The following is a 27,196-nucleotide window of genomic DNA, read 5'->3' as shown; positions in this document are numbered from 1 at the left end:
AGCGCAGCTCTCCATGTAGAAGTGGATACAGAAGTGGGTGGGATGTGCCTGCATCCTCTGACAGTCTAAAGACCCAACCCATGGAAGATCGTGGGTTTAGGGCTAGCACTGAATGTATCAGTTAGCCATTGCTGTGTAACAAACCACCTCAAAGCTTAAGGATGGAAAACAACCATTTACTGTTGTTCATAAATCTGTGGGTCAGCTGGGTAGTTCTGTTGCTCTGGGCCATCTCTAGCCATGGAGTTGCTCGTACATCCGCAGTCCGCTGGTGGGCTGGGTGAGGGCTGGCTGGTCTAGGACAGCCTCCCACAGGCACCTGGCAGTGGGCTAGCTATCGGCTGAAGAGGCTAGCGTGATTGGGACACATGTCTGTCACACAGTAGGGCTTACCCAGGCTGTTTTTACAGTAGGTAAGTGGGCTTCAGGAACAGGAAGGCCTCCTGATGCCTAGACCCAGAAGTGGTACGCACCCACTCTGTCACATGCCACCAAAGCAGGTCACAGGCCAGCCAGGACTTGAGGGGTGGGGAAATAGATCCTCCTCTCAATGGGAAGAGCTGCAAAGCCACATTGTGAAGGGCCTGGCTATCAGGAGGGGTGCAGAAAGGGGCCGCTTTTTTGTCGCACATATAATGAGTACAGAAGCCATGGAAAAAGTGAGATGCCCCTGCACATACTATCCAGAGAAGACACTAGAGTGATGAGATCAAGGACAAAGAAGAGGGCTGTACTCGGTTTTCTGAAATAAAAATGCTTTTTGGGTTTCTTTTTCAGGGTAGGGCAATAACATTTGACTCCCGTATAATCCATTCATGAAATCGGCCACTCTCGTGTGCTGTCACTCTACCGGGCTTCCTACCTCTGCTTCTACAGGAACTAAGTTGAAAATAAGCATCTGTAGAAACCCGTGACTTTAAATGCACGAGAAACACCAAGGCAGGATGTGGGGGACACGGACACAACATAAACGTGTAGTGGACACATCCGGGAGCCTGTCCCCGGCTCACTAGCTCCCTCTCCCCTGACCACCGGGGTCAGTCATGGCTTCTGGTGGCCATGTTTTCCCTGTGCAACCCCTCCCTCCACATTCCTGATTGGACGACCAAAAGTCTGTCATACTGGTGTATTATTTGCGGAATTAGCACGGGTAGCGTAACAGCAAATAAATGCAACAACAATGAAGAGAAGAACACCTAAGAGATAGAATTTCTATGAATTTATTAATGTCTTTAGTTGTGGAAAACATCAGAGAAAATACACTTGCAAGACACTGTGCTTTGGGCTTCCCTCAAATTCAGATCCATTTGGCACAAGCCATGATGATACCCTTGAGCCCACCATTCATCAATTTTATACATCATTCTTTTCCCTAAAGCCAGAAATCAGACACTGTTCTCAAAAGAACCTGTGCCAATGATTTATTTTGTTAAGTTTATTTTTATTTATTTTGATAGAGAGAGAGAGAGAGAGAATGGGAGAGAGAGAATCCCAAGTAGGTTCCGTGTTATCAGCACAGAGCTGGATGCAGGGCCTGATCTCACGAACGCAAGATCTCACGACCTGAGCCAAAATCAAGAGTCAGACGCTTAACTGAATAAGCCACCCAGGCGTCCCTAGGTCATTCATTTATTTCAAGTGCAAGGCACTATGCCCTAAAGGAACAAATGTTTCCTTCTTTGTATACACAAAGTGACATCTGTGAAGCATGAATGCAAGTTAGGACCTGCCATTACTGGTGACAGAATTGATCGCAACAGTCTACAGAAGCCAGACGACGATGTTAGAGCTGTCCTCCCAGGTAGAGGGGGTAAGACCACCTGGAACCTGTGCCCCCAAACAAGCCTCATTTGCTGAGTAAGAAAAGTAATGGGAAGTGCAGGAGGCACCTGTCCAACCCCCCTGGAAAGTCATCTGAAGTGATGAACGTAGTCCAAATTAAAGATCCTAAAGGGGGCAGAAAACATATTCAAGTATCTCTACCTCTGGGTGTGACTAGCAGTTAGATTGTTTTTATTTTAAAGTTTGTTTATCTGTTTATTTTTGAGGGGGGGTGGGGAGGGGCAGAGAGAGAATCCCAAGCAGGCTCCACACTCAGTGCAGAGCCCAACTCGGAGCTTGACCTCACAACCGTGAGACCATGACCTAAGCCAAAATCAAGAGTCAAATGCTTAACTGACTGAACCACCCAGGTGCCCCTAGATTGTTTCTATTTAAAAAAAACAAAACCACAGGGGTATCTCCCTTAGGGCTAAGTATTTCTTGAATAAGCATAACATAAATTTAACGTTGCCTCTGGTTGCAACTTTGGGTCACTTCACTTCCCACCCACCTCTCAGTGTGTCTTAGACTTGTGAGATTTCTTAACTTGTCCTTTTTTCCCAAAGCACTTCCGGCAGCCGAAGGCGCAGCATTTGTACGTGATGAAGACAACGCCCAGCACAATGGCCAGGAGGAAGCCGATCACGTCCACAGAGTGGTATTGGTACCAGGTGAGATCGTGGGCTGCAGGGCGCAGGTGCGGGGCCCCCTTGTGCCTCATCACGAACTCTACCCAGAACACAGCCAGGTCCAGGGGCTCAATGGGGCGGTCCTTGTGCAGGCTGGACAGGCGCATGATGTTCTCCTTGTAGCTAAACACAAAGACAGTGACATGAATTCTGGAACACCAACCATACCGACCATCCTCCCTCTAGGCTTGCTGTGGTTGGGAAGGCTCCCAGATTTTATGAACTTGGTAGAGGAAATGTGTTTCTATTATGGCCAAAAACAACACACACACACACACACACACACACACACACACACACACCATACATCTCTCTCTCTCTCACTCACACACACACACACACACACACACACACACTAACTGGTCTTTATCTCTGAAATTAAAAAAAAAAAAACGTAGAAAGAAAACAAGAAGCCAAAATTATAATATTAAATTATTTGAACCTAGCTTCCTGTTTTCTTCTCCTTTTTCATGATATTTTTGTAGGAAATTATATGACGCTTTACAATAAGAGAAAGAAATAAAGGAAAAGGTCATGTCAGAAATTATGAGCAGTTTCCCTCTCACAGTTTTAAACAATCACATCTACTCAAAGTCAAAGCCATTTGTAAGTGCCCTCGCAAGGTGGCGGCATACTTTCCATTGGTGAAGCATCACACCGTCCAAGTGCTAACTGTAGCATGAGGCTGTGTCTATGCAGCCTGGGAAACAAAATGGATTTTTGTTTGTTTTAGACAGCATTGGTAGCTGAATCGGAACATCCACATCCAAACTGGGTTAGATGTTTCACCCTTAGTGTGGATGCACTGCGAGAAGAAAGAGAAGGTAGAGGAGGAAAAAAGGAAAGGAAAAGGAGAAGAAAGAGAAAAACGGAAGACACTTTTATTCAGGAGTAATTATGATAATTGCCACCTTTAAACAGGTCTGCCATTTTATTTGGATACATTATTGTATTGTGATAGCAATATTTGACCATAAGGCCTGTTAAACATCTTCTTTTGTATAAATCTTCTCTTAAACAAGATAGATTTTCTATAACTTTCATTCACTCATTATTTATTGAGCACCTGTTATGGCCTGGCTGCATCGTCTGATGTCTTTATTTTATGTCCCCGTGTAGAGTGTTGGGAACAGGGAGATTCACAATTAGGTAGCGAGAACTCACAAACAAATGCAGTTAGCTAAACTCTCAGGCTGATTGATGAACGTTTTTAAAAAATAAGAGAACTTTTACCAAGTCATTTTTAGGTTCCAGATAGTCGTCTGTATCACGGAACAAAAGATCAAAATTGCATTACGAATGCGAACCTCAGGAACGAGTTTTGTCAGCACGTGGAGAGAAGTCGGGGTTCCGTGGCGCCGATGTGTGAGCAGCACATCCTGACCCCAACAAGCTGGGCAGACGGAAGGCGCCATTCAGAAGAGAGGGATGGCACCCACCGGGCACTCTGGGCATTTACCCCTGGGTCATGTGGGCTTTTCTTCTCCATCCATTGGCACCACACATGTGGGCACCCCACCTCTCCCCCATTTTTCCTTGCCCAGCCTCACTGTGTCACCCTGTGCAATGTCTCCTCCCATCTGAACACACTCCAGTTTTCCACATCTGTCCTTCTAACTGATGTCTTTTTCAAGATGAAGCAACTATGGGTGAAGACTCCACTCTCATGGAGACACACACATGCACACGCACTCATACATGAACGTGCACACGCGCGCTGTTAATTGTTGGACGAAGTCCACCCTGGCTATCACTTCTTCCCACAAGGTTTTGACCAAGCTGTTACTAGTGAACTTGACATCAATACAATAAATTCCACGCAAAGACCATTTGATCTGATGGCTTTTGCCTCTTGAATTCTTTCAGAGCCGTATTTGAATAAACTCACCTTTGCTTTATCACAAGCCTTTGGGATATCACATGACACCCCCCCCCCCATTTATAAATCCCCATGAACAAAATTTCTCACGGGTTTCAGTGCTAGGGAGAACTATGCTTCTAAGCTCTTTGTTTTTATCTTATGGACACTAGGTTCATTACGGAATATTTCTCTCTTTGTAGAATCTCATAGAGTAGACATCTACTTGGTGACAATATTTTTTAACAAATTGAAGTTTTAAGCCTACCAAGGGAAATAATATTTAAAATCAGTTTTGGGGCAGCTGGATGGCTCAGTTAAACGTCTGATTCTTGATCTTGATCTCAGCTCAGATCATGAGCTCTAAGTTTGTGAGATCAAGCCCCACATCATGCTCTGCACTGACAGCCTGCTTGGGATTCTCTCTCTCTACCCCTCCCCCACTCGTGCTCTCCCTCCCTTCCTCTCTCTCTCTCTCAAAATAAATAAATAAACTTAAAAAATTAAAAAAAACTCTTTAAAATCATTTCTATGAGAAGTTCTCTAGGAATTAAAGCATCCTTTAATGAAATGCATAATAATAATCCCAAAGTCATCTTACTTATTAATTAGGTTTTTATGTATTTGTTTTCACATTTGAATATTTATTGTGAGTGAGATGGCCAAGATACAAGTAGTATTCCTCTGTACGTTTTCTCTTACCTTTTGTCATTGATGACAGCTTTTAGAGCATTTGCTAAATCTTCAGAAGTCATTTCCAGGATGTTCAAGGTCAATCCAGTCCCCCGGGTCTCCATGCGCTTCGCGTTGTCCATCTGATCACCAAATAAGGGCAGCATCACCATGGGAACGCCGTTGCATATCCCCTCGTATATGCCATGGGAGCCAGAATGTGTGATGAAGGCACGAGCCTTCGGGTGACCTGAGAAGCAAAACAGGGAAGGATGCCAGCAGTCAGGTCACCGAGTTGCACGGTCTGACACCATCTATGCTCTGCAAGCATGCTAAGGACTCAGTGCCATCCACATGTGGCTTTTGCAGAAGTCTGCAGAGGAAAACGTGGGGTGAGATGCCCCACGAGGTAAAAAGCAACGTGGAATACGTTGGCCATGATATGTTCCAGCTAAATAATCCTTTAGAACAGCCACGTGCAAGCCACTTTTGTAATTGCACTTGGGTTTGACCTACACACCAGAGCCTGCTCACATACCAAGCAGATCATTTTGGGGAAGCCACTTGACAAGTATTGTGTTCTTCGCAAGATTTGGTGGTGGAGTGCCAGTATACCGCCACAGGACCTTGCAGAGACAGGAACAGAGTTTAAAAAACACAATGATTCAGAAACATCTGCCACAGTAGTTAGAATGTAGAGTCCACTGAATGAACATAACCTTGGCAGGGGAGGGAGGTGTAGCAACTGGGAAGGCTCCTGGGGACTGGTAACAAGCTGTGAATTTGTGCAAATCCACCAAGCTGTACATTTATGACTTTTGCACATTTCTGCACTTCAGGGGAAAGTTTACTTAATAAAATGAGTGGATGTAGAATTATAGGAGCAGCAATATAAGAAATGAATCCTGTGTCCTGACCAGCAGCTTTTTTTGTAGAAATATTCCTTATGTAACATGAAGAAACACTGTCCTATTCATTTTGTCGATAAAATAAATTCTCCTTAATACGCTGTTGACTTTCTTAGAGAAAATGAGACCTCCAAGGAAAGCAGACCGCGGTTTAACAGAACAGTTGAGAGTGACATGGTAAAAAGACCTTTGGATTAGTAATCAGGAAGTCGCAGGGAACCCCAAGCCTAAAGTCCAACTGATAGGATTAACTCCGATACTAGAAGTCTGGGGTTCCAATTCTTGTGAAGATACAGATACAGAAGGTACAGAATCGTATGGCATGTTCTTACAGTCTGAGGTATTTTGCCCAAAGCATCAGCAATTTCCATAGCTCTCTCCTTGGGAATCTCTGAGACCATGGAGCCCAAAGAGAAAACCACAATTCCATGTTCTCCAGAAGCATTAACATGGGCTTCAAATTCCTAGAACCAGAAGAGAAATTTACAGTTAATTTTCTTCTCACGTTCTTTGGGAACTGCATCCATTCAGCTATGAATCCGATCTCTTCATGTTAAGAATATGCATGTCTCGGGGCGCCTGGGTGGCTCGGTCGGTTGGGCGTCCGACTTCGGCTCAGGTCATGATCTCACGGTCTGTGAGTTCGAGCCCCGCATCGGGCTCTGTGCTGACAGCTCAGAGCCTGGAGCCTGTTTCAGATCCTGTGTCTCCCTCTCTCTCTGCCCCTCCCCTGTTCACGCGCTGTCTCTCTCTGTCTCAAAAATAAATAAACACTAAAAAAAAAAAAAGAAGAATATGCATGTCTCCGTGTGTGTGTTAGAGACACAAAATATTAATGCATGTTATAGACTTCCTTCCCCCGTTATTCCTTCCACAGGAGGAAGGCTTCTTGCTTATCTGGTTATCTTCTGGGTTCTTCTTTGAGATGCAGAGTCCAGGTAGTGTGCTAATTTCCCAAAGGAAAAGCAATCAGAGGTAAGACCAGATCCACTTCCCAGGGGCTTCAAGCATCTGAGAGCATCTTGGGAGAAAGCAGGCTTTCAGGAAAGGGATTGATGGAGAGAGAAGCAGGCAGTGTGGAAGGAGGGAGGAAAGGTAGATGAGTGTCACAGAGAGGGGAGAGAACCGTTTAGCAGATTGGTGAAGGGAGACATTGGGAGAGAGGAAAGCTGCCCAAAGAGAATTTCAGAAAGCTTTCTGCAGACTCTAAAACTCCTGCACAGCCCCTTTAAGAAAATCCACAGTAAAGATGTATATTACTTTTCAAGGCTTCTGGAATATTCCTTTTATGTTGAAAGAACGAATGAGTCAAGGCACGAAGCCGCAAATAGTGTTGAGGATGAGGCTCACAATTAAGGAAAACCCTCAAATAGCCAAGACAACCTTTAACAATTCTTGCTTTCCCACAGCCAATACACGGGGGTGACTGGGGATCATATTCATGTCAACTCAGTGCTGAAATTTAACCAGTCAACCTGGCATTTCCCCACCTTTCCTGGAGAAGAGATTTCTGAAGAATGGAAGTCAACTTTCCTGCCTTAGCAAGAACATACAGAAAGACACCTGAATCTCTCTTTGCTGGTTTCATAAAGTACTGTCGAAAGCAGAAAATCTCCCTAAGTGTGAAAGATACAAAAGCGGAAGAGAAAACCTTGCTAAGTGTGCATCAGGATCTGAGCCCCCTCTGTGGAGTTCAGAGAAGGTCAGGGGCATGTGAGAAAACCCTGAGTACCCAAGCCACCGGGGGGAAGGATAAACAGGCAGTGAGTCTCAACCCACCCAGCACATGACCCCCCTGGAGTGTTCATGTCCCGTTCCAGAGATGCTTCCGTGTCCTGATTCCTTCGAGCAGTATATCCTTCGCCGCCATCCAAGGAAGATTGCAGCTGCAAGGCCGCCCCACTCCTCCAACCATGACCGCCATCGGGCATTGCAGCCTTGGCTGTTAGGACAAAGCTCAAGACAAAGCAGTGGGGCTTGTTTCTGAAGAAACCTCTGGGCCAGATGACCCAAGGAACAAGGAACGAAGAGCAGAGAGGGGCTGTGTGACAAGCCCTCCACCTGGGCCTTGCGTGCAAGACCACGTCATTAGAAAACGGCGGGGTCTAAGTCAGCCTTTCCCATTGCGGATACTGCTCTATTGCGACGAAATCATCTTTTTCGAGGAGCAACTTTTTTTAATGGAGTGAGTTTTTGAACTGCAAGTGGTTTTCTAGTGAATAATGAACCTGACAACTACTGGAAGATGAACGATCTGTCGTTCCTGTGGATGAAGCAGGGGGATGGGATCTTAGAAGTGTCTGTGTGTATAAGAGTGAGAGACAGTGATGGTGGGAACCCCACTAGTAAGTGCAGATCACAGATTATGACCTATCGAGGCCCGACCCCTGAAGTAATAAGGAATCGACTTTAGAGATGGATGTCAAACAAAAGCTCTGAGAGGTAGCAACCAAAAATTAATCCAATCAGAATAGCAGTATTACCTGCATTGAGTCATGAGTGGTGGCTGTGACCCCCGGAAGAGAGTAAGGAAACCCCCAGACTCAACCCTCAGCGATAATCACAGCTCAGTCTGATCTGACCCCAACCTTCAAAGCCAACTCCAGGGGCGCCTGGGTGGCGCAGTCGGTTAAGCGTCCGACTTCAGCCAGGTCACGATCTCGCGGTCCGGGAGTTCGAGCCCCGCGTCAGGCTCTGGGCTGATGGCTCAGAGCCTGGAGCCTGTTTCCGATTCCGTGTCTCCCTCTCTCTCTGCCCCTCCCCCGTTCATGCTCTGTCTCTCTCTGTCCCAAAAATAAATAAACGTTGAAACAAATAAAAATAAAAAAAATTAAAAAAAAAAAAAAAAAAGCCAACTCCAGAGTACTTGGTCATCAGGAAAAGTACATACACACTCAGGCATGCACACATGCATGCACACACACACACACACACACACACACACACACACACACAGCGTGGCAATTCCACATAGAGGAAATAGAGCAAGGTGTGAGTATGGCAATTTCCCCCCAACTGTAGGTTATCAATGATCTAATTAACTCCCTTAGAATCTCCCAAATGGTTTTCTATGTCTCCCAAGAATGCCACAGATATTGAGACTGTGTGATGCGGTAGGGTTTGCCCAGAACTGAGGGGTTTCCTGGGATATGACACTTTCAGTCCCGGACAGACCAGAACACTGGCCACCCTGGAGTGACACATAGAAGACTTCTGACAGGCCTCAGCACACATGATTTTAAGGGACTTTTTTTTTCAAATTTGGTTCAGAGCATGACCAGGAAAGCCCCAACATCTCCTCAGGGGTGAGCCTCCTGCCTGGTCCTCACCCCCATCCCATCCCAGCAGCGCTCTTCAAGGTTTCTAGCTCCTAGTGGCTGTGTCCTGGGCCTTCTCCATGGGGCTCATCTGAAAGGTTGGGGAGGCCGGCATCATCCTCCCCACTGCCATGCTGCATTTTTGGTTTGTGGCAAAGACCTCCTAAGAATGGCTTTTCTGAAGTCCTTCCTCCCCAGGATGCACTACATCCTTCTTTCCTGGGGAAAGATGGCTCCTCTCCAAGGACCTTTTGAGCTCTTTCTCCTGAGTGAAGGTACATGGCTTACCTCACTTCCCAGGACCTTCCCTCCTGCATGAAACCCATTCTTCCTCTAACTATGTCTACAAAGGGCCATATCTGGTTTCACCTCCTTGCACATTCCTCCACACCCACTCAGCACCCAGCCAGGTGTGATTACCGTAAAAAGGAATCCACAGGTCCGTAAACACCCAAAGTTAAATAGCAAGACTAAAGTTTAAATGTCACAGAAGTTCATCTACAGATCACAGAAGGGCAAACTGCAGAGCTGGTGTCGTCATGGGCAACGTCCACTCTCGGCAAGCTCTTCTGGGATTTAATAATGGTGAGGTCCACCCCCTACTGGCAAAACTTCCCATAAACCTGGCCCTAACTCCACAGACTCTGGTATGGTCAAAGAGTGAGGCGGTGTGTTAACTGAAGATGATCCTCGATTCCTCCACCTCTTATCCCCTTCCAAAATGCACGAGGCCACCTCTGAAGTGAAAACACCTGCCCACCTCATTGAAGTCTTTAACACAGATCCTAGCTTCTGCTGAGAGTTTAGAGGCCTTTATTAGATTTTCTCTTCCCAAATGGCTTCTGTTTCTCAAAACCCTTGGCAAACATTTGGCATGTTGGAAACCAGTTGCTTTATCACTACGCATTCAGAGCCACCGACAAAGACCACAAGCTTCCTTGCTCACCAGTCTCTCTTCTCTCCACCTCTAAGTCTCTGTTCTCACCCACCTTCTCTTTGGGTGTTTTCCTCAGACCCAACATGTCTGGGTGGATATCATCTCTGAATCGCTGCTGTCCACAAAGATGCTCTCTCACTCTGAGCGGGGAACGATATCTTGGAATTCTTGAGCTTCATTCCTTTGCTCTCAATGCTGTTCTACTATCTTTTGTCCATCAGGCATCCCACACATGTCTGATGCCAGGTGTGCTTTCCCTATGGAGTAGGGACTTCCCAGAGTCCCTACGGACTCTCCTTATCAACTAAATATTGCATCTTTATTCTTGAAGATCAGGACTTTGACCAAGAGCATTGGGACCAGCACGATCTCTGCTAAAGGAATGGGAGCATGGAGTAACGTTCTTTAATTAACAAAGGGGATGTGGGGTGCCTGGGTGGCTCAGTTGGTTGAGCGTCCAACTCTTGATTCCGGTTCAGTTCATGATCTCAGGGTTGTGAGATCAAGCCCTACATCGGGCTCTGCACTGACATGGAGACTGCTTGGGATTTTCTTTCCCCTCCTCTCCCTCTGCCCCTCTCCCCCACTTGCACACTCTCTCTCTCTCTTTCTCTCAAATAAAAAATAAACAAAAGGGAAAAAAGAAAATGAATAGCAACTTGACAAACCAGCAAAAATCAGGAAAAGGAAAAATGACCACATAAAATAAAAATAAAGTAAGTTGGGAAAGTTAGAATCCAATCTATCAATTTTTAAATGAACTGCAAACTGGCAAAATTCTCTCAAGCAGGCTAAAAATATCAGCTCCATGTTATTTAAAAAGAAAAACAAGAAAGCTTGAAGACAAAGGGGTGCCAAAAAGACACTAGGGAAATAGCAAGATAGTGCAGGAGCAGTGATATTAATATCAAAAAAGTGGAATTTCAAATTAAAAATATTAAGTAGGACAAAGAGGGCTTCTGCCAGGTACAGTTTACAAAGACATTCTCACACTGAGGCTTGTTTGCACCAAACAAGGCGGAAACTAACAGTCAACACAACTCACCACTTAGAGAAATTTACAGGGGAAAAAATATATGGCGGGGCGCCTGGGTGACTCAGTCGGATGAGTCTTGACTCTTGATTTCGGCTCAGGTCATGATCTCATCATGATCTCATGGTTCGTGACATTGAGTCCTGCATCAGGCTCTGGGCTGACAGTGCAGAGCCTGCTTGAGATTCTATCTCTCTCTACCCCTCCCTCCTCTGCCTCTCTTTCTCTCTCTCTCAAGATAAATAAACTTTAAAACATATATATATATATATATATATATATATCAATAAATGATGCTAAAAACTATGATACTGAGAAAGACAGTTGATAAAATTCTGTAGCCACTCCTGTTAAACATCCTAAAGAAGAAAATCATTTAAATAAATAAAGGCTATTTGCCAAAGAACAATGGCAAACATAATACAAAATGATGAAATGAAAATCAATCTTCAGGGGCACCTGGGTGACTCAGTCGGTTAAGTGTCTGACTCTTGGTTTCGGCTCAAGTCATGAGCTCACAACTCATGGGTTCGAGCCCCACATCAGGCTCCACGCTGATAGTGTGGAGCCTGCTTGGAATTCTCTCTCTCTCGCCTCTCCCTCTGACCCTATCCTGCTTGCATTCTTGGTCCCTCGCTCTCTCTCAAAATAAATAAACCTTAAAAGAAAAAAAAGAAAATCTGTCTTCATTACAATCAGGAGCAAGAATCCTCGTGATTGCCAACATTATTCAATTATTTTGAAAGATTCTAGTGAATTCAATAAGACCAATATTTGAGGGGCGCCTGGATGGCTCAGTCGGTTGAACATCTGACTTCAGCTCAGGCCATGATCTCATGGTTTGTGGATTCAAGCCCCACATTGGGCTCCATGCTGACAGCTCAGAGCCTGGAGCCTGCTTTGGATTCTGTCTCCTTCTCTCTCTGCCCCTCTCCCTCTTACACTCTGTCTCTCTCTCTCTCAAAAACAAATAAACATTAAAAAAATTTTTTTTAAAAATAAGACCAATAGTTGGCATGGAATTTACAACAGAAGAAATCACATTTTCTTTATTGATGAAAGCCAGCCTACTGGTTTTTTAAATGACAGAATCAATATTTTGAGTTGGCTGAATTTTTATTTGGGGCTGAATAGTGAGTAGATAACCAGCTACAGGCAGAAATGGAAAAACTATCACATTCACAGTAATGACCAAAAAAAAAAAAAAAAGGCAAAATATTTAAGAAAATCTGACCCAGAAAGGAACAGAAAAATATGAAGAAAACTACAAACGACTTGATCTTTGGTTAAGGTAATATTTGAAGTAGCACCAGGAAGAGCAAGACTCTGGAGTATAAATTTCCTTGCTAATATCTATTAGGTGACAAACAGAATAACCTGCGGCCCATAGATACCATGAAACATGGAACGGTTTTAAAAACTAGATATAATATTTAGAACCAAAACGACATTCAGGACATACTGATAAGTGAGCAGTGGGGATATATTGTTACCTTATTCGTAAAATGAAGAACAAAAACTTACCTACAGGTACCTATATTTGTATGTAATTGTAGGAGTCCAGAAAACTGGTGGAGATCACTGCCTATCTGGTGACTAGTCCTCAGTTCACGCCCTTTGTTGGTTTTCATTCATTCCTTTAACAAACATTTGGTAAGCGCCTATTAGACTCTGATATTTACGCTGATATTTACACCAATCACAGGCAGACCTTTTGCCAAGTGTTAAGGATGCAGTGACGGGCAGAAGTGGTCCCCGCCCCCACATGTATGGAAGAGATGGTCAATAAACAATTATCTAAATGAAATGACTGCGGTATTTAATGGGCTATGAAGGAAATAGCACAGGACGCTATCTTGGAGAGAAGGACTCCCTGAGGAAGTGATATCGCAGCTCATCTGAAAAATAAGAAGACAGCCACCTCACAAACTCAGGCACAGCATCCCAGAAGGACAGACCGTCAAGTTCAAGGGTCCTGAACCGGGAAAGATTTTGGAATGTCCCAGGAGTAGAAAGAAGGCCAGTGTAACTGGGGACATTCCATGCAGGTTTATAAACAAACCCTTCTATTTCAAATGGAGTTTCTATTATGCATGCACCTCTCCAAAGTTCTAAATTTCAAAGTAAATGTCAAACAATCATTTTCACTTGGATCCTATATAATGATGCCAAAAATATTTCTCTTTAATTTCACTCTTAACTTGGCCATGCTGACTAGCTCTCTTTCCTTTGATCTATGATGTGCCCACTGGTTTGGTAATATTTCACCTTTTCCTATATATGAAAGAGAATTATGACTGGTTTTCTATTAACATGAGGTTTTGTCGTTTTGCTTTCTAAAAACTCAACACCATCTCCTTTCTTAAGCAGATAACCTCGTCAGGCACATACTTCTCCAACAGGCCTGCTGGTCTGTTGGGGTATCAGAATCTTATTGGTAGGAGTCACACCAGATGTCCCTTCACATTATGGGGGAGGAATCAGAACCTCACAGAGGTGATCTGGTCATGCGGCAACGGAGTGGAGGCATCCACACAGCACTGGAATTCTCCCGCAGGGTTCTTTCTGCTGTCTAGAGTTTCTCCTTGCCGTGACATTAACATGATCGTTTAAAATGTGAATCACAATGGAGTCACCCTGGAAATAAGATTCAGTGCTGTCTGAGGGTGAGTAGAGTCCCTTTAGTAGAAGACAGGCTCAGAATCTGCAAAGTGCCTAGGTTACCAATGGATCCTCAACCAATACTTGTGAAATAAACGAACGAATGCCCACTGAAATGCCACCTTCTTGGAGAATCCTTCCCAACCTCCCAACTGACAGAGACTCTCCTGCTATTCTCTATCACCTCCATTGAGATGTGGGAAGAAGATTGTGAATGCTATGTTTTTGCATCCCTCAAATCTCTATGGGAAAAAAATTAACTTAGCAGCATTGCAGAGGATGAGACTCAGGACCTTTCTGCCGAATGCCAGGATCGGACTGTCTCATGTTTACTTATTAGAAGACAGGGGACTGCAGGACCCGGCTTCCTAGCAGACTATCGAGTAACTGGAGCTTCAACACCAGAAACATAAAGGCAACTTGTGCCACCATGGTCCATAGATGTCAAAGAATTATTCTAGCAGTCTTGAACCTTGGGTGTCTAACCCAGTGAAGGGCAGGAAGGTGCATGCTGCAGATTTTTGTGCTCTGCAAGGATCCCTGAACTCACTGCTCTGTGCTTACGGCAATTAACCTTTGTTGCATCTACTTGATTACTCTCCACTGGAGCCCAAAGTATGCTTTCTTAAAGTGTCCTATACAAAGAAATAACCCAGAAGATGATTCCCAAGACAGATACAAATTACGACCCAGACCCGGGAGGTTTGTACAGCAGAAACTTACGAAAGAGGGCATGTGACACTACCTCAGCGTGCTCATTCAGCATATGTCAGGGGCAAGTTCATCCATCCAAAGTACTTGCAAGGAGACAGGCTTGTAAAGCTCCCCCTCAAATACACACCTGGGACAGTGGCTTTTTGTTGGCACAGTTGATCCCACCAATAAAAACCATGTTGGGCATGATGGGCTTGGAGTAATCCTTTACAAAGTCACTTTTGAAAAGCCAGGCCGAGGCGGAGCCCATAAGGTCCTGGACAGTCACGTCTTTCTGAAGGACTTCCGAAGCAAGTGATGCATATGGGGAATAAACCACATTGCACAGGAAGCCCTCTGACACAAGAATGAGCATGTTCTTCACCCGCTGTAGGAAAGTCATGTGATCTGAGTTAAGGGACAGAACCCTGGGCACATAGGATGGTGGGCTGGGGCAGCGGGTACCTTGAAAATCTAGGCCGCATGGCAGTGAGTTCAAGAAGAACACGACAGGCAGTGCCAGGCGCAGGGCCACGATGGGGCCACAAGGAAGGAAAGGGTCTGTCAACATGGCATCGAAGCCGCTTTCCGCCAGGGAGGCCATCAGCTCCTCGTTGTACAGTAAGTGGGAGCAGGCAGACAAAAGCAGAGCAGAGTCCTTCTTGACCCTCTTATATGTCTTGACCACACGCTGCAGGAAAGGCTTCTTCTCAAAAACCTCGAGCCCGAGACCAGTAAAAGACGCTTCCACGTCCTCCCTCCGGAATGGGACGGGGTAGCTCTTCAAGGTGTAAAACGCTCCTTCTTTAATGTACACGGAGGCCTCAGGAGCTACGACCACTACGTCGTGTCCCCGCTGGTGCAGCCGCTGGAGGACCCCGAACAAGCTCAGCCAGTGGCTGCCGTCCACTGGGACCAACAACAGCTTCCCGCCCTGGCACAGAAGGGGATTCAGGGCACACAGCAGCAGGCTCAGCACAAGCGGACGTGGCCCCCGGGACCTCGCTGCCATGGTTCTCCTTCCTGTATCGGCTACCAAGCCTCTCACCTGCCAAAAGTTTGCCCTCCTCTACTTATATGTCGCAAGAACCAATCTACACTCAAAGTTAATGTTTGATTGTATCACATGACTGTCGCTGTCAGTCAGCTAAAGATCGTGCAACTAACGAGGGCTAAGAGCTTTTCTAGGTCTCTTTCCCCACCCCCCAAGTATTTTTATTTTGTATTTATTTACTTTCAAGTTCTTATTTTCATTCCAGTTAGCAAACCTACAGTGTAATTTCAGTTCAGTTCATTTCAGGTGTACAATACGGTGATTCAACACTTCCCTACATCACCGGGTGCTGATCAGGACAAGCGTACTAGGTTTCTCATTAGACAACAACAGTTTGACTGGCTGGAATTCTTTTCCAACCACTCAGGTCCCGTTCTTGAGGGGCCAGAGAAGGGAATGCAGCACCAGCACCTTTGAATGGATTAGATGAGTATTTCCACGGACCAAGAGAGTGTCACCAGAGAGGGAGAAAAAGGCTATGGGGTGACAAATTAGACTTCCTTTTCAGGAATGAAATAGAAAGCAGAATATGTCTTTTTAGAAAGGAAAGAACACGGGGTAGCTGGGTGGCTCAGTCGGTTGAGCGTCCGACTTCAGCTCAGGTCATGATCTCTCAGTTTGTGAGTTCGAGCCCCGCGTCAGGCTCTGTGCTGACAGCTCGGAGCCCACTTGGGATTCTCTGTCCCTCTCTCTCTCTTTCTCTGCCCCTCTCCCCCTTCTCTCTCTCTCAAAAATAAATAAGCATTAAAAAAATAAAATGGAAAGGAAAGAACGAGACACTGCAAGCCTACTTTGGGCCCATGGTAACCTTGAAGAACGGTCCCCACAGGTGACTCAGGGCTCTCTGCCCAATCACTGCCTCATTTTTTGATTCACTCACCCAGCAAAATACCTACTGAGTCCAGAGTGCACAGCGCTGGGCCTGGGGCTGGGGCTGGGGTACCAGCAGAGATGAGTCCAGATGAGTCCCCCACCTCCCCAGAACCCCGGTTCCACCGGAAGGGACAGACTGACGACGCAAACAGGTGAGCAGATGCATGAGAGGCACGCCAGGAAGGAAATGAACGCCGCTGGCTAGTGAATGGCGGGAAGGGAAAGCCACCTGAGGGTGCCACACACAGAAGGCCTTTCCAGGGCAGATCCGCCTTCCCTCAGAGAGGCAGTGAGAGAGCACTCTGTCAGTCAGAAACGAAAATCGGTAAGTGAGCAAAAGTAAGTGAAACCGTGCTTGTCACACAGCCCCAAGGCCCAAGGAAAGCAGATACTCTGAGAAATTCTGATGACCCCATTGAAGCAAAGGGGAAAGGTGAACAGAAACAGTAAGAATGTATATTTACTGAGCACGCACTAGGTGCCAAGTGTGGTGTTTAGCACTTTACAACACGTCTTATGTAATCCCCAGAAGTATCCCCTTAAAGCCGGTACTATTATTCCCATTTTACAAAGGAAGACACTGAGGCTCAGAGAGACAAGGTGATTTGCCAGAGTCCTGAATTTACTAAGCGGCAGACTGAGATCCGGGCCCCAAGCGTCAGAGCATAGAGACCTTGCTCTTACCTACAGCTCCCCATGGCTTCTAGCAGTTCCCAGATCTTACAGCTGGGTTCAAAATTTACAGCCAACTAGGAGTCAGAAGTAAAGCTGTGATTCCCAAGGTCATTACTCAATTGAAATAAATGGAGAGAAGGCAGAGGGCAGGATTTGGGGACCAAGTAGAATGTGCTCCCACAGCAACACCCAGCACTAGCTGGAGCCCCAAAAGATCAAGTGAAGGGTCAGAGAGCAAGCATGGGAGTCGCAAATAGAAATGCCCCTCCCTGGGGCACTTGGATGGTTCAGTTAGTTGAGCGTTGGACTTCAGCTCAATGATCTCACAATTTATGAGTTCAAGCTCCACATCGGGCTCTCGGCTGCCAGTGCAGAGCCCACTTGGGATCCTCTGTCTCCCTTTCTCTCTCTCTGCACCCCCCCCCCCCGCAACTTGCTCGCTGGCTCTCTCTCAAAAATAAAATAAACATTTTTTTAAAATGCCCCTCTCTAAGAAATGGCAAATCTAAGTGCAGACAGAACTGATCACCTTGCCCTTTCTTTTGGAGATCACTGCTGTACTCTACAATCCCAGGATGAGAGCACAGACCCTGGCATTTTGACCATGGACGTCACTGGCCACCCATATTCAGGGACCTGTTAGAAGGTCATGGAGAAAATGCTAACTTTAAAGTTTTGATGTCCTGTGGGGCATATTCACAGGGCCTCCCTCATTCTGGTGCAAAGAATAGGTACTCAAGATTTCCCTTCCCACCATCCTTCCTCCACAGACATCCAGTCTGGTACTTACTTGTATATAGGTGCACTCCTACACATGGGAGCTCCAAAGCTCCCCACCCACACCCACCCCACCCCAAGCACTTTCCATTCTCCAGGACTAAGATTCCGGGTGGGTAGCAAAGAGGTGGCAATGTTTTGGCTCCTTGGGTGTACCCCTATCTGCCATTCTGATTCACAATCCAATTTAAACATTAAGGGCAATCATTCTTCTGAACTCTCAGTGTCATAAGAGTTCATCTGTAGATTGCCCAGAGCAAAAGGGCTGTCAACCCACACAGTCACCACTGGGATGATTTTATGACTTTCCCTGCGTCATTCAAAGCCTCAGAACTTTTTGAGGCCGCTGTTGCACCTGCATGGTTTGGGGCCATGACTCTACCCTTACAAGCAGGGTTTCGGCTTTGGAATCATTCACTCAGGTGGTTTTGCAGGCAGTAAATACTCAGTAAATGTTTTTTGTACAGAGGTGTCTTCCCTTCTTCCCTTCTCCTTTGCTCACGGCCCCATATCCATGCAAGCAACTGCTGGATCCACTGTCTCAGAGATGCCATAGTCCTGTATCGGGGCCTCAGACCCCAAGGCTCCCAACCCCCGTCGACCCTCCATCAGCTGCCCCCTGCACTGCCCTATCCCACCACCATCCCTGAAACCTTGGTCAACAATCTCCTAGGACCCAGAATAAAATTCAGAGTCTTTGGGCTTGCCCTCAGAATTCACTGGAATGGACCTTGAGCTCACCTGTCCAAGCTCATTCCTCCTCTCCAGCCCTTTCACTAGACCCCTCCCTCTGCCCCTTTCCCTCCAGTCATTCTGGAGCACTTGACCTTTCCCAATCATGCTTTTCCCACATTGCTTGGTTCACCCTAGACTCTACTCCAAATCTGCTTCCTAATACTGTTTATTCCTTGATTATAAAATGTCAAATCCACGATTACAGGATTGTATTCGGTCCCTCAAAGTGACCTAAAGTCAGCAGTTTGTTCTGGTGACCTAAAGTCAGCAGTTTGTTCTGGTGACAGAGTGTGCCTTATTGGGTCTACTATCCATTATGATGAAATATTACAGAGTTCATTGGTTAATCATTTTCCTATTAGAGCTTAGTGACCTTTATTGGTGTTGACTTACCATTTATTAAAGCAAAAAATACAGTGTCAGAGAATAAGGAGAAAATAGAGAGAAGTCAGAGGTCCAAAAATGCCAAACAGAAAATCACAGTCAAGGTAGAGCAGTTTTAGTGGAAATAATTACTGCACCCAAGTTGACCAGCACTGTAAACACAGCAGCAACTTTTTTTATGTTTATTATTGAGAGAGACAGACAGACAGAAACAGAGTGCAAGCCGGGGAGTGTTAGAGAGGGAGACACAGAATCTGAAGCAGGTTCCAGGCTCCAAGCTGTTAGCATAGAGCCCCATGCGGGGCTCAAAGTCACAGACCTTAAGATACGACCTGAGGTGAAGTCACACCTTTAACTGACTGAGCCACCCAGGTGTCCCTATTGCCAGCAAATTTTACTAGTTTTGATATACTAGACCAGGAGTTCTCAAACTGTGGGCCAAAGCCCCAAAGGAATACCCAAGAATTTTTTAGGGGAATTTTGCCAAGTCGAAACTATTTCCATAATGCTATCTGGAAAAATGTAACATGATGCCCTTCTTCAGTAATTGTTTTCTTTTGAAAAAGTTGTTTTCGGGGCGCCTGGGTGGCGCAGTCGGTTAAGCGTCCGACTTCAGCCAGGTCACGATCTCGCGGTCCGTGAGTTCGAGCCCCGCGTCGGGCTCTGGGCTGACGGCTCGGAGCCTGGAGCCTGTTTCCGATTCTGTGTCTCCCTCTCTCTCTGCCCCTCCCCCGTTCATGCTCTGTCTCTCTCTGTCCCAAAAATAAATAAACGTTGAAAAAAAAAAAATACCACTCTGCCCCACCACCAGAACGTGGGCCCCCACTTCCACCCGCTAACTTCCTCTTTTTCCAGCGGGATTTGTAGGTCACCGGCCCCAGCCGGAAGGCGGGTGGGCGGGGCCTCGGTAGGCGGAGCGTCCGCGCCCAAGCGAACGGCGCCACAGAGAGCCTCATCGGAAGCACGGCAGGTCCCGCCCCCCGGCGCTGCATTATGGGATGCGGCCTCGGCCAATGAGGCGCGGGCTACGTCACAAGGGCTCCCCTTCCCTGCTGCCTGGCGTCGCGGGGCACTCGGGCCCGCGTCCCCTCGTCGTGCCCGTGGCCCGCCGGCCGTGCCGCGCCGTCCACCATGGTGGACTACTACGAGGTGCTGGGCGTGCCCCGCCAGGCCTCGTCCGAGGCCATCAAGAAGGCGTACCGCAAGCTGGCGCTCAAGTGGCACCCCGACAAAAACCCCGAGAACAAGGAGGAGGCGGAGAGGCGGTTCAAGCAGGTGGCCCAGGCCTACGAGGTGTTGTCAGACGCCACGAAGAGGGATGTCTACGACCGCTACGGCGAGGCCGGAGTGGAGGACTGCGGCGGGGGCGGCGGGGGCGGTGGGCCTTTCCGCGACCCCTTCGAGCACGTCTTCACCTTCCGCGACCCAGCCGAGGTCTTCAGGGAGTTCTTCGGCGGCCGGGACCCATTTTCCTTTGACTTCTTTGGAGACCCGCTGGGGAACCTTGTGGGCGGTCGGAGGAGCTCCCGGAGAAGCAGAAGCAGAAGCAGGGGGACCGCGCCCTTCTTCACCGCCTTCAGTGGATTTCCAGCATTTGGGGGTGGTGTTTCTTCTTTTGATACAGGATTTAGCTCCTTTGGTTCCCTGGGGAATGAAGGCCTTTCTTCCTTCGCCATGTCTTATGGTAGTGGTGGGACCGGCAACTTCAAATCCATGTCGACTTCCACCGAAATCGTCAATGGCAAAAAAATCACCACCAAGAGAATCATTGAGAATGGCCAAGAAAGGGTGGAGGTGGAAGAAGACGGAGAGTTAAAGTCCCTGGTCGTAAATGGCAGAGAGCAGTTGCTACACATTGACGCCAAGTAATTCCAGTCCAAGTTGAATTCAAAAAACATTGTGAGGAGCAGCAGGACTTTTTTTTTTTTTTTTTTTTTTTTTTTGAAGATTGCAAGTGCACTCTACTTTCAGAACAACTGTACTCGAGAATTTATAAACAGTTCATGCCGATGCCTATTTGTTGTTATTATTGGGACCATACAAGTTAGACCTCCATTTGTCTTTAGAACTTGTTGTAAATACCTGTATGCACTTTGCTATTTATTAAACATAATCCCGAGGCAGATGCTGATTATTTCGTAGTATTGGGACAAAATGTTTACAGCACCTTGAACCTTGCCTTTCCATTTTGTTTGAAATGTGAGCCAGGTAGTTTGCTCTGAAGTTAACGTTGCCAAGATAACTCGTTTTACTTCCAATTTTTCAACACATGGTAGTAAAGGATGTGAGTATATTAATCCTTCTGGCTTAAAGATGCTTTTTAGTCCCACATAAATGCCAGTGACTAGTAAGAGTTTTCCGGTTAAATATAGTATTAAGTGTAGCCTTTTTAAAAAACAGGTTAACCTGACAAAGTGGTGTATTCGGTTCCAATAGCTATTGGAACAAATTACCACAAATTTGGTGGCTTAAAACAAGGCACATTTATTCTCTTAAAGATCTGGAGGTCGGAAGTCTAAAGTGAGTTTCATGGACTGACATCAGTGTTAGCAGGAACATGTTCCCTCCAAAGGCTTGAGCAGAATACTTCAGTGAATTCTTCACGGTTACATGATTAGTTAACAACATCCTTAGGATGCTGTTCAGGTCACGTAAGCAGTAAACCAGTGGTAGTGATTACTCAAAACCCAACACAAATAGGATTACTAGCCTGTACCCAGCTTGGTTCTACAACTGTGACTTATGGAAATGTGGAAAGTATTTCCATAAAACTACACAAAACTATCCCATTGCCATGTGCAGAATGTATCTATTTTAAAAGAGGTTGACAAAAGCCAGGAATATTGGAGAGCCTGGGATACTGATTGGGTGAGGCAGCATATGCATATTGGAGAGAATACATTTCTGTTGCCATGGTTTATCCCCGTCGTGAAAACTGTTTTGGGCATGGCTACCTTGGGATAGCCCATCACAAAATGTGCCATCCATCCCCTTTGGTTGTGTCTAAGGAAAAGTGTGCGTAAGACATGGGAACAAAAAGGCAACTGAACTGGATAGACTAAAAGTGCAGCATTATTTGTAATTCTTTACAGGAAGCTCATGTGGCCTGAGCACACTTAATTAAGAACATGTGAAGTTGAGTTAAGCCCAATCGCCATGGAATGGTGTGCATACAAACCTAGCAGGAACGTAGGATTCAGCCATTACTATCCCACAAGGGCACACAGTCTGTTAAAACCACGTCAAGTGGTCACTGAGGTATCCTGGGCAGTGCTTCTTAGCCACTAATTGTACAAGAAGTATTATAATAAAGAAGACTGCCAGAGCTTTTAAAAAAAAATGAGTTCATTTGCCTGCCAGGCAAGGGGACTCACCAGTGAAGATATTCATAGTTGTTGGTGGGGAGGGGAGGAGGAGCAGGGGGAGAAGGGATGTCAGGAGTTTCGAAGTGATAGGAAAGTGCGCACTTTCATGGTGGTTATGCTAATTAAGGGTTAACAACTACTGCTCTGTGTAGGACACAATAAGTGCATTTGTGTCTGTACAATTGGTTAACATAAGTCTTCATTGTTCAGGAAAGTCTTCAGTTGGGTGGCATACTGGGGTCACTCAGAAGTCATGGATCTCAACAGCTCTAATGGAAGCAACCTACAATGGATGAGTCAATGGATGAATATAAAAGCAAAATGTGTATCCATACGATGGACTATTACAGCCTTAAAAAGTAAGGATATTCTGACCTAATGCTACAATATGCATGAACCCTGAGGACATTAGGCTAAGTGAAGTAAGTCAGTTACAAAAAAGGCAAATAGTGTATGCTTCCATTTCTATGAGATGCCTGGAGTGGCAAAATTCGTGAAGACAAAGTAGAATGGTGGCTAGTTATAACAGTTGAGGGCGAACAGCATCCAGTTTTGATATATCTGAATTAGTGCTACTAAGTGGAAAGTTGCCTTTTACAGAAAAAGAAACCATTTTATTTAAAGAATTTTCCAAATTGAAAATCTCTTTTAAAAAATGTCTTGGCCCCAGAATCACAGTCCTGTATATCAATATTCCTCTTTTATGGAAAGGCTTGAGTGGGCTTTCAGAGTGGAGAAAATGGCATTTCCTTTGGTGCAAAAGATGACCATCTCAAAGACCCTGCAGTGGACTCTCCATGGACTCACTAGCACTTTCCCACAGAGCAACCCCAGTTAAATAAGGAAGTAGTCTAAGACACCATTTTCAGAATTGGGGATGTCACAGTTTTTTAAATAGAAAAAAACTTAAATATACATTTTTAGGTGTATCTATGGAACATTTACAAATGTTAATAATAAGTTACCGATCATAGAAGCCACTAGCTACACGTGACTACCAAGCATTTGAAATGTGGCCAGTCCAAATTGAAATATGCTGTAAGTGTAAAATACATACCAGATTTTGAAGATTTAGTATGAAAGCAAAAGAATGTAAAATATCTCAGAGCACTTGGGTGGCTCAGTTGGTTAAGCATCCAACTCTTGATTTTGGCTCAGGTCATGATCTCACCATTAGTGAGATTAAGCCCCACTTTGGTTCCCATGCTGGCAGCACAGAGCCTGCTTAGGACTCTCTCTCTCCCTCTCTCTCTGCCCCTCCCCCGCTCATGCACTCATGCTCTCTCAAGCACACGCATGCTCTCTCTCAACATAAATAAACTTTTTAAAAAATAATGTGAAATATCTCGTTAATAATTTTATGTCGAGTATATGTTGAAGGTATAATGTTTTAGATATATTTGATTGAATAAAATATATCAAAATTAGTTTTACCCTCTTCATACCTTTTTTTAAACATGCCCACTAAAATTTTTTAAACATTCTCTGATTAAAATATAAAATGATTAGAAAAATAAGAGAAATATAGCTAATATAAACCTTAACTATATGGGAATAAAGAAACAGCTTTGAAGATAGCCATGAGCTTAAAGAGAAAATCCACCATTGAGTTACCAAAAACAAAAAGGAAAAATATGAGCAATTTATGCGAAAACCTAGGAAACACAGGAAAAGTTTTATGACCTTCAGTGTTTCATTATTAAGAAAACTCTAACAGGAACTTAATGCTTACCAAAGGAAAATTAGAAAAATAACTATAACTATAAAATAAACCAAAAGATACAAGAATGACAATCAATAAAAAGAAAACTGGAATTAATGAAATAGAAAACAAAAATAGTAAAAAGAATAAGCAATTCCAAAAATTATTTCTATGAGAAAACCAATAAAAGAACTCTACCCATCAGAAATCTTAAGAAAGAAAAGGAGCAAAAATATGAAAGACTTAGACTTTGATCTTTCATATTTGGAGAAAATTTCCATCAAGTACCGAAAGAAGTCACATCTAAGGGTAAACCAAAGTAAGAGAGACAAAATCTCAAAGTAAAAAAGAATTTAGTGGAACAAAAGTGATAATGGTGTGCCTAGCACGTATAATACTTGAGAATTTCAGTGTAAATGATCTTTCGTATACCAAATAAATTGGCACAAACATCTAATGGTCTCCAGATGACATACCTTGTACTACTAGGCACTTTTTAAATAATGATAATAGATAATATTTATTGTATGCTCGTTGTGACAATAGGCCAGAATAGTTGGGTCACCTGCCCACCTGCCCATTCAGCTAGAAAAACGGGAGTGAGAATTTGAACCAGTGCAGTTAACTCCAGAGGATATATTTACATAGCAACACTAAAAGAAAAGAGTACCAGTTACTTTTTTTTTTTTTTTTTTTCAACGTTTATTTATTTTTGGGACAGAGAGAGACAGAGCATGAACGGGGGAGGGGCAGAGAGAGAGGAAGACACAGAATCGGAAACAGGCTCCGGGCTCTGAGCCATCAGCCCAGAGCCCGACGTGGGGCTCGAACTCATGGACCGCAAGATCGTGACCTGGCTGAAGTCGGACGCTCAACCGACTGCGCCACCCAGGCGCCCCCTAATATATATTTTTTAAGTGAATAAATGCATTGCACAAAGGAAAAAGCCAGATAGTATAGCTCCCTTGTGGTCTGAAGCAAAAAGAGAAATGGCATTAGAGTCCTGTGCAATAATATGTACATAAATAAAAAGAGATACAGAAGAATGCAAAAACTATAAAAGATCTAAAGTCATGGAAGTTAATATAAAGTAAGTGAATATGGCATAAATGGGGGGAAAAAAGTGGATTAAGGAATAAAATAGCTCCCATGAGTCCTATTTCAATTAAACCCAAATATCCAGGATTAATGTCAGATGCCTCTGAAAGTATTAGTAAAGCAATAATTTCTAACATGGAAACCTGGGCTGGGAGGGTGGGCCTGGTGATGCGGTCAGCCCTCCCAACAACTCTTTCCCCTTTTAGACTCCATTCTTTTCATCACCGTCCTCCGTGTCACTGGGTTTATAGGCTCCTAGTTTTATCTCTTCCTTAGTCCCTCCGACCAGCCTTTGATGACTTCAGCATCCCAAGCCATTCAACCGACCTGCCATGCAATTCTGCTAGTCCCGAGTTATATACCAGATATCAACACCTGGTCGGAAAACTTGTCAGCACAGCTCCCTCTCTGAAAACTTGAACTCGGTTACTTTCTCGGGTCACAGAGACCCCACCTTCTCTCTTCTGCATTGTCTCACTTCCCCTTAATTTACTCAAGCTCTCAGACACTCCTGCTCCCTTTTGGTGTTTACGTCTCCTATGATCACACTTTAGTCCCTTCCAAGACGAAGCCACTAAAAACGACCGTGTCAACAAACACAATGCGATAGTTCCTTTGTCCTCCAGGATGAGCAAACACCCACAAGCAAAACGTCCTGATGGATCAGCCCACAGCTCGGTTTCTCTGCTCCTACACAGCTGGAGAAAATTGCACAACTATGAAGACGGCGCCTGCCTGGAAGACAGTCTTGGTTGACTCAGAGCAGCACTTGCCAATCCTATCACAGACGCTCACCCCTGCCTTTCATTTTTCTCAGTGACCCTGGCAAACCTTTCCTGCATTAGTGGAGGCACTTCAACATTCATCTTACCAAACTGTCAGGAGAACGAGAGATAGACATCTTTAGAAAGACTGGTAGATAAGTAAACACCTGGAAGTAAATTAAGAAAAAAAAAAAAACCATGTGTTCCACTTGGAACATTGTAGGCACCCATACAGACCTGTGATAGTGGCTTCCTGTTGGCACAGTTTATGCCCCCGATGAAGACCATGTTGGGCATCACTGGCCTGGGGTAGTCCAGTACAAAGTCTCCTCTGAACAGCCACATGGATGCAGAGCTGAAAACATCCACCACCGACACCTCTCTCTGCAGGAGCTCAGAGGCGAGGCTTGCGTAAGGAGTGAAAACAATGTGGCAAGCGTACTTCAGGGACAGAGGGTAGAGCATGTTCTTGACCCTTTGCAGGAACGTCATGTGGTCTGAATTCATTGTTAATAGCCTAGGAATATATGAGGAAGGGTTTGGGCACTGCGTGCCCTCAAAATCTAAGTCACATGGAACAGAGCGCAAAAAAAACACGGCAGGCAGTGACAGGTACTTAGCCAGGACTGCCCCACAGGGGTAAACAGGATCTGTTAAAACCACATCAAAGGAACTGGAGTTCAGGTGCCCGATCAGGTCCTTGTTGTACATCAGCTCCTTGCAAGACCTTTGAAAAAAGAAAGAAGTAGTTTTCAAATTTTCCATGATTTTCAAAAACATCTTTAGAAAATGTACTTTTTCAAAAACCAGATAAACGGGGCCCAGTATGAGGTCATTAAATTCGTCCTGGGTGTACGGAATGGCGTAGGTCATCAGGGTGAAAAAGTCCTCTGTTTTGATATGCAGATTCACCGCTGGCGAAACGACCACTATTTCGTGGCCTCTGGCATGGAGCTCCTGCAGGGCCTCCTTCATGCTGAGCCAGTGGCTGCCATCCATGGGCAAGACCAGCACCTTCCCACCTTCAGCCCGGGGCCCGACACACAGGAACAGCAACAGCCCCGTGAGCACCGGCAGGGGAACCAGGAATCCTGCAGCCATGTCCGTAGAAGCTCAAAGCAGCTGACTTTTCCAATCAGGCTGTGTCTCCTGCATTTATTTCCATCATCTTTATCTTATC

The 27,196-nt window shown here is 45.3% G+C and overlaps 2 protein-coding genes and 1 long non-coding RNA gene across 4 annotated transcripts in view; 2 read left to right on the top strand and 1 right to left on the bottom strand.

Annotated features, from left to right (window-relative positions):
* Nucleotides 1-16,616, top strand: part of LOC123599663 — a 21,040-nt gene extending 4,424 nt beyond the window's left edge. The window contains exons 2-3 of the long non-coding RNA XR_006713252.1: nucleotides 14,627-14,631; nucleotides 16,605-16,616. This is a non-coding gene — a long non-coding RNA (uncharacterized LOC123599663). The remainder of the gene's footprint in view (nucleotides 1-14,626; nucleotides 14,632-16,604) is intronic.
* On the bottom strand, nucleotides 1,205-27,196 carry LOC123599658 (UDP-glucuronosyltransferase 1A1-like). Of its 2 annotated transcripts, none has more exons than XM_045481795.1 (5): nucleotides 26,254-27,196; nucleotides 6,281-6,412; nucleotides 5,579-5,666; nucleotides 5,071-5,290; nucleotides 1,205-2,633 (listed from the first exon to the last, which is right to left on the bottom strand). In XM_045481795.1, exons 1-5 carry the CDS (start codon nucleotides 27,115-27,117, stop codon nucleotides 2,336-2,338), a joined length of 1,602 nt encoding a protein of 533 aa, XP_045337751.1. In that variant the 5' UTR covers nucleotides 27,118-27,196; the 3' UTR covers nucleotides 1,205-2,335. The 2 variants fall into 2 exon arrangements, with proteins under 2 accessions (XP_045337751.1, XP_045337752.1); XM_045481796.1 differs by lacking the exon at nucleotides 26,254-27,196 and adding an exon at nucleotides 14,738-15,750.
* LOC123599661 (dnaJ homolog subfamily B member 3-like) lies at nucleotides 20,219-21,097 on the top strand. The gene has a single exon (XM_045481797.1). It carries the CDS (start codon nucleotides 20,219-20,221, stop codon nucleotides 20,954-20,956), a length of 738 nt encoding a protein of 245 aa, XP_045337753.1. The 3' UTR covers nucleotides 20,957-21,097.

The sequence above is a fragment of the Leopardus geoffroyi genome, chromosome C1 (assembly GCF_018350155.1).
Source record: "Leopardus geoffroyi isolate Oge1 chromosome C1, O.geoffroyi_Oge1_pat1.0, whole genome shotgun sequence".
In the NCBI taxonomy this organism is placed as follows: Eukaryota; Metazoa; Chordata; class Mammalia; order Carnivora; family Felidae; genus Leopardus; species Leopardus geoffroyi.
This window is presented reverse-complemented; position numbering and strand designations above follow the sequence as displayed.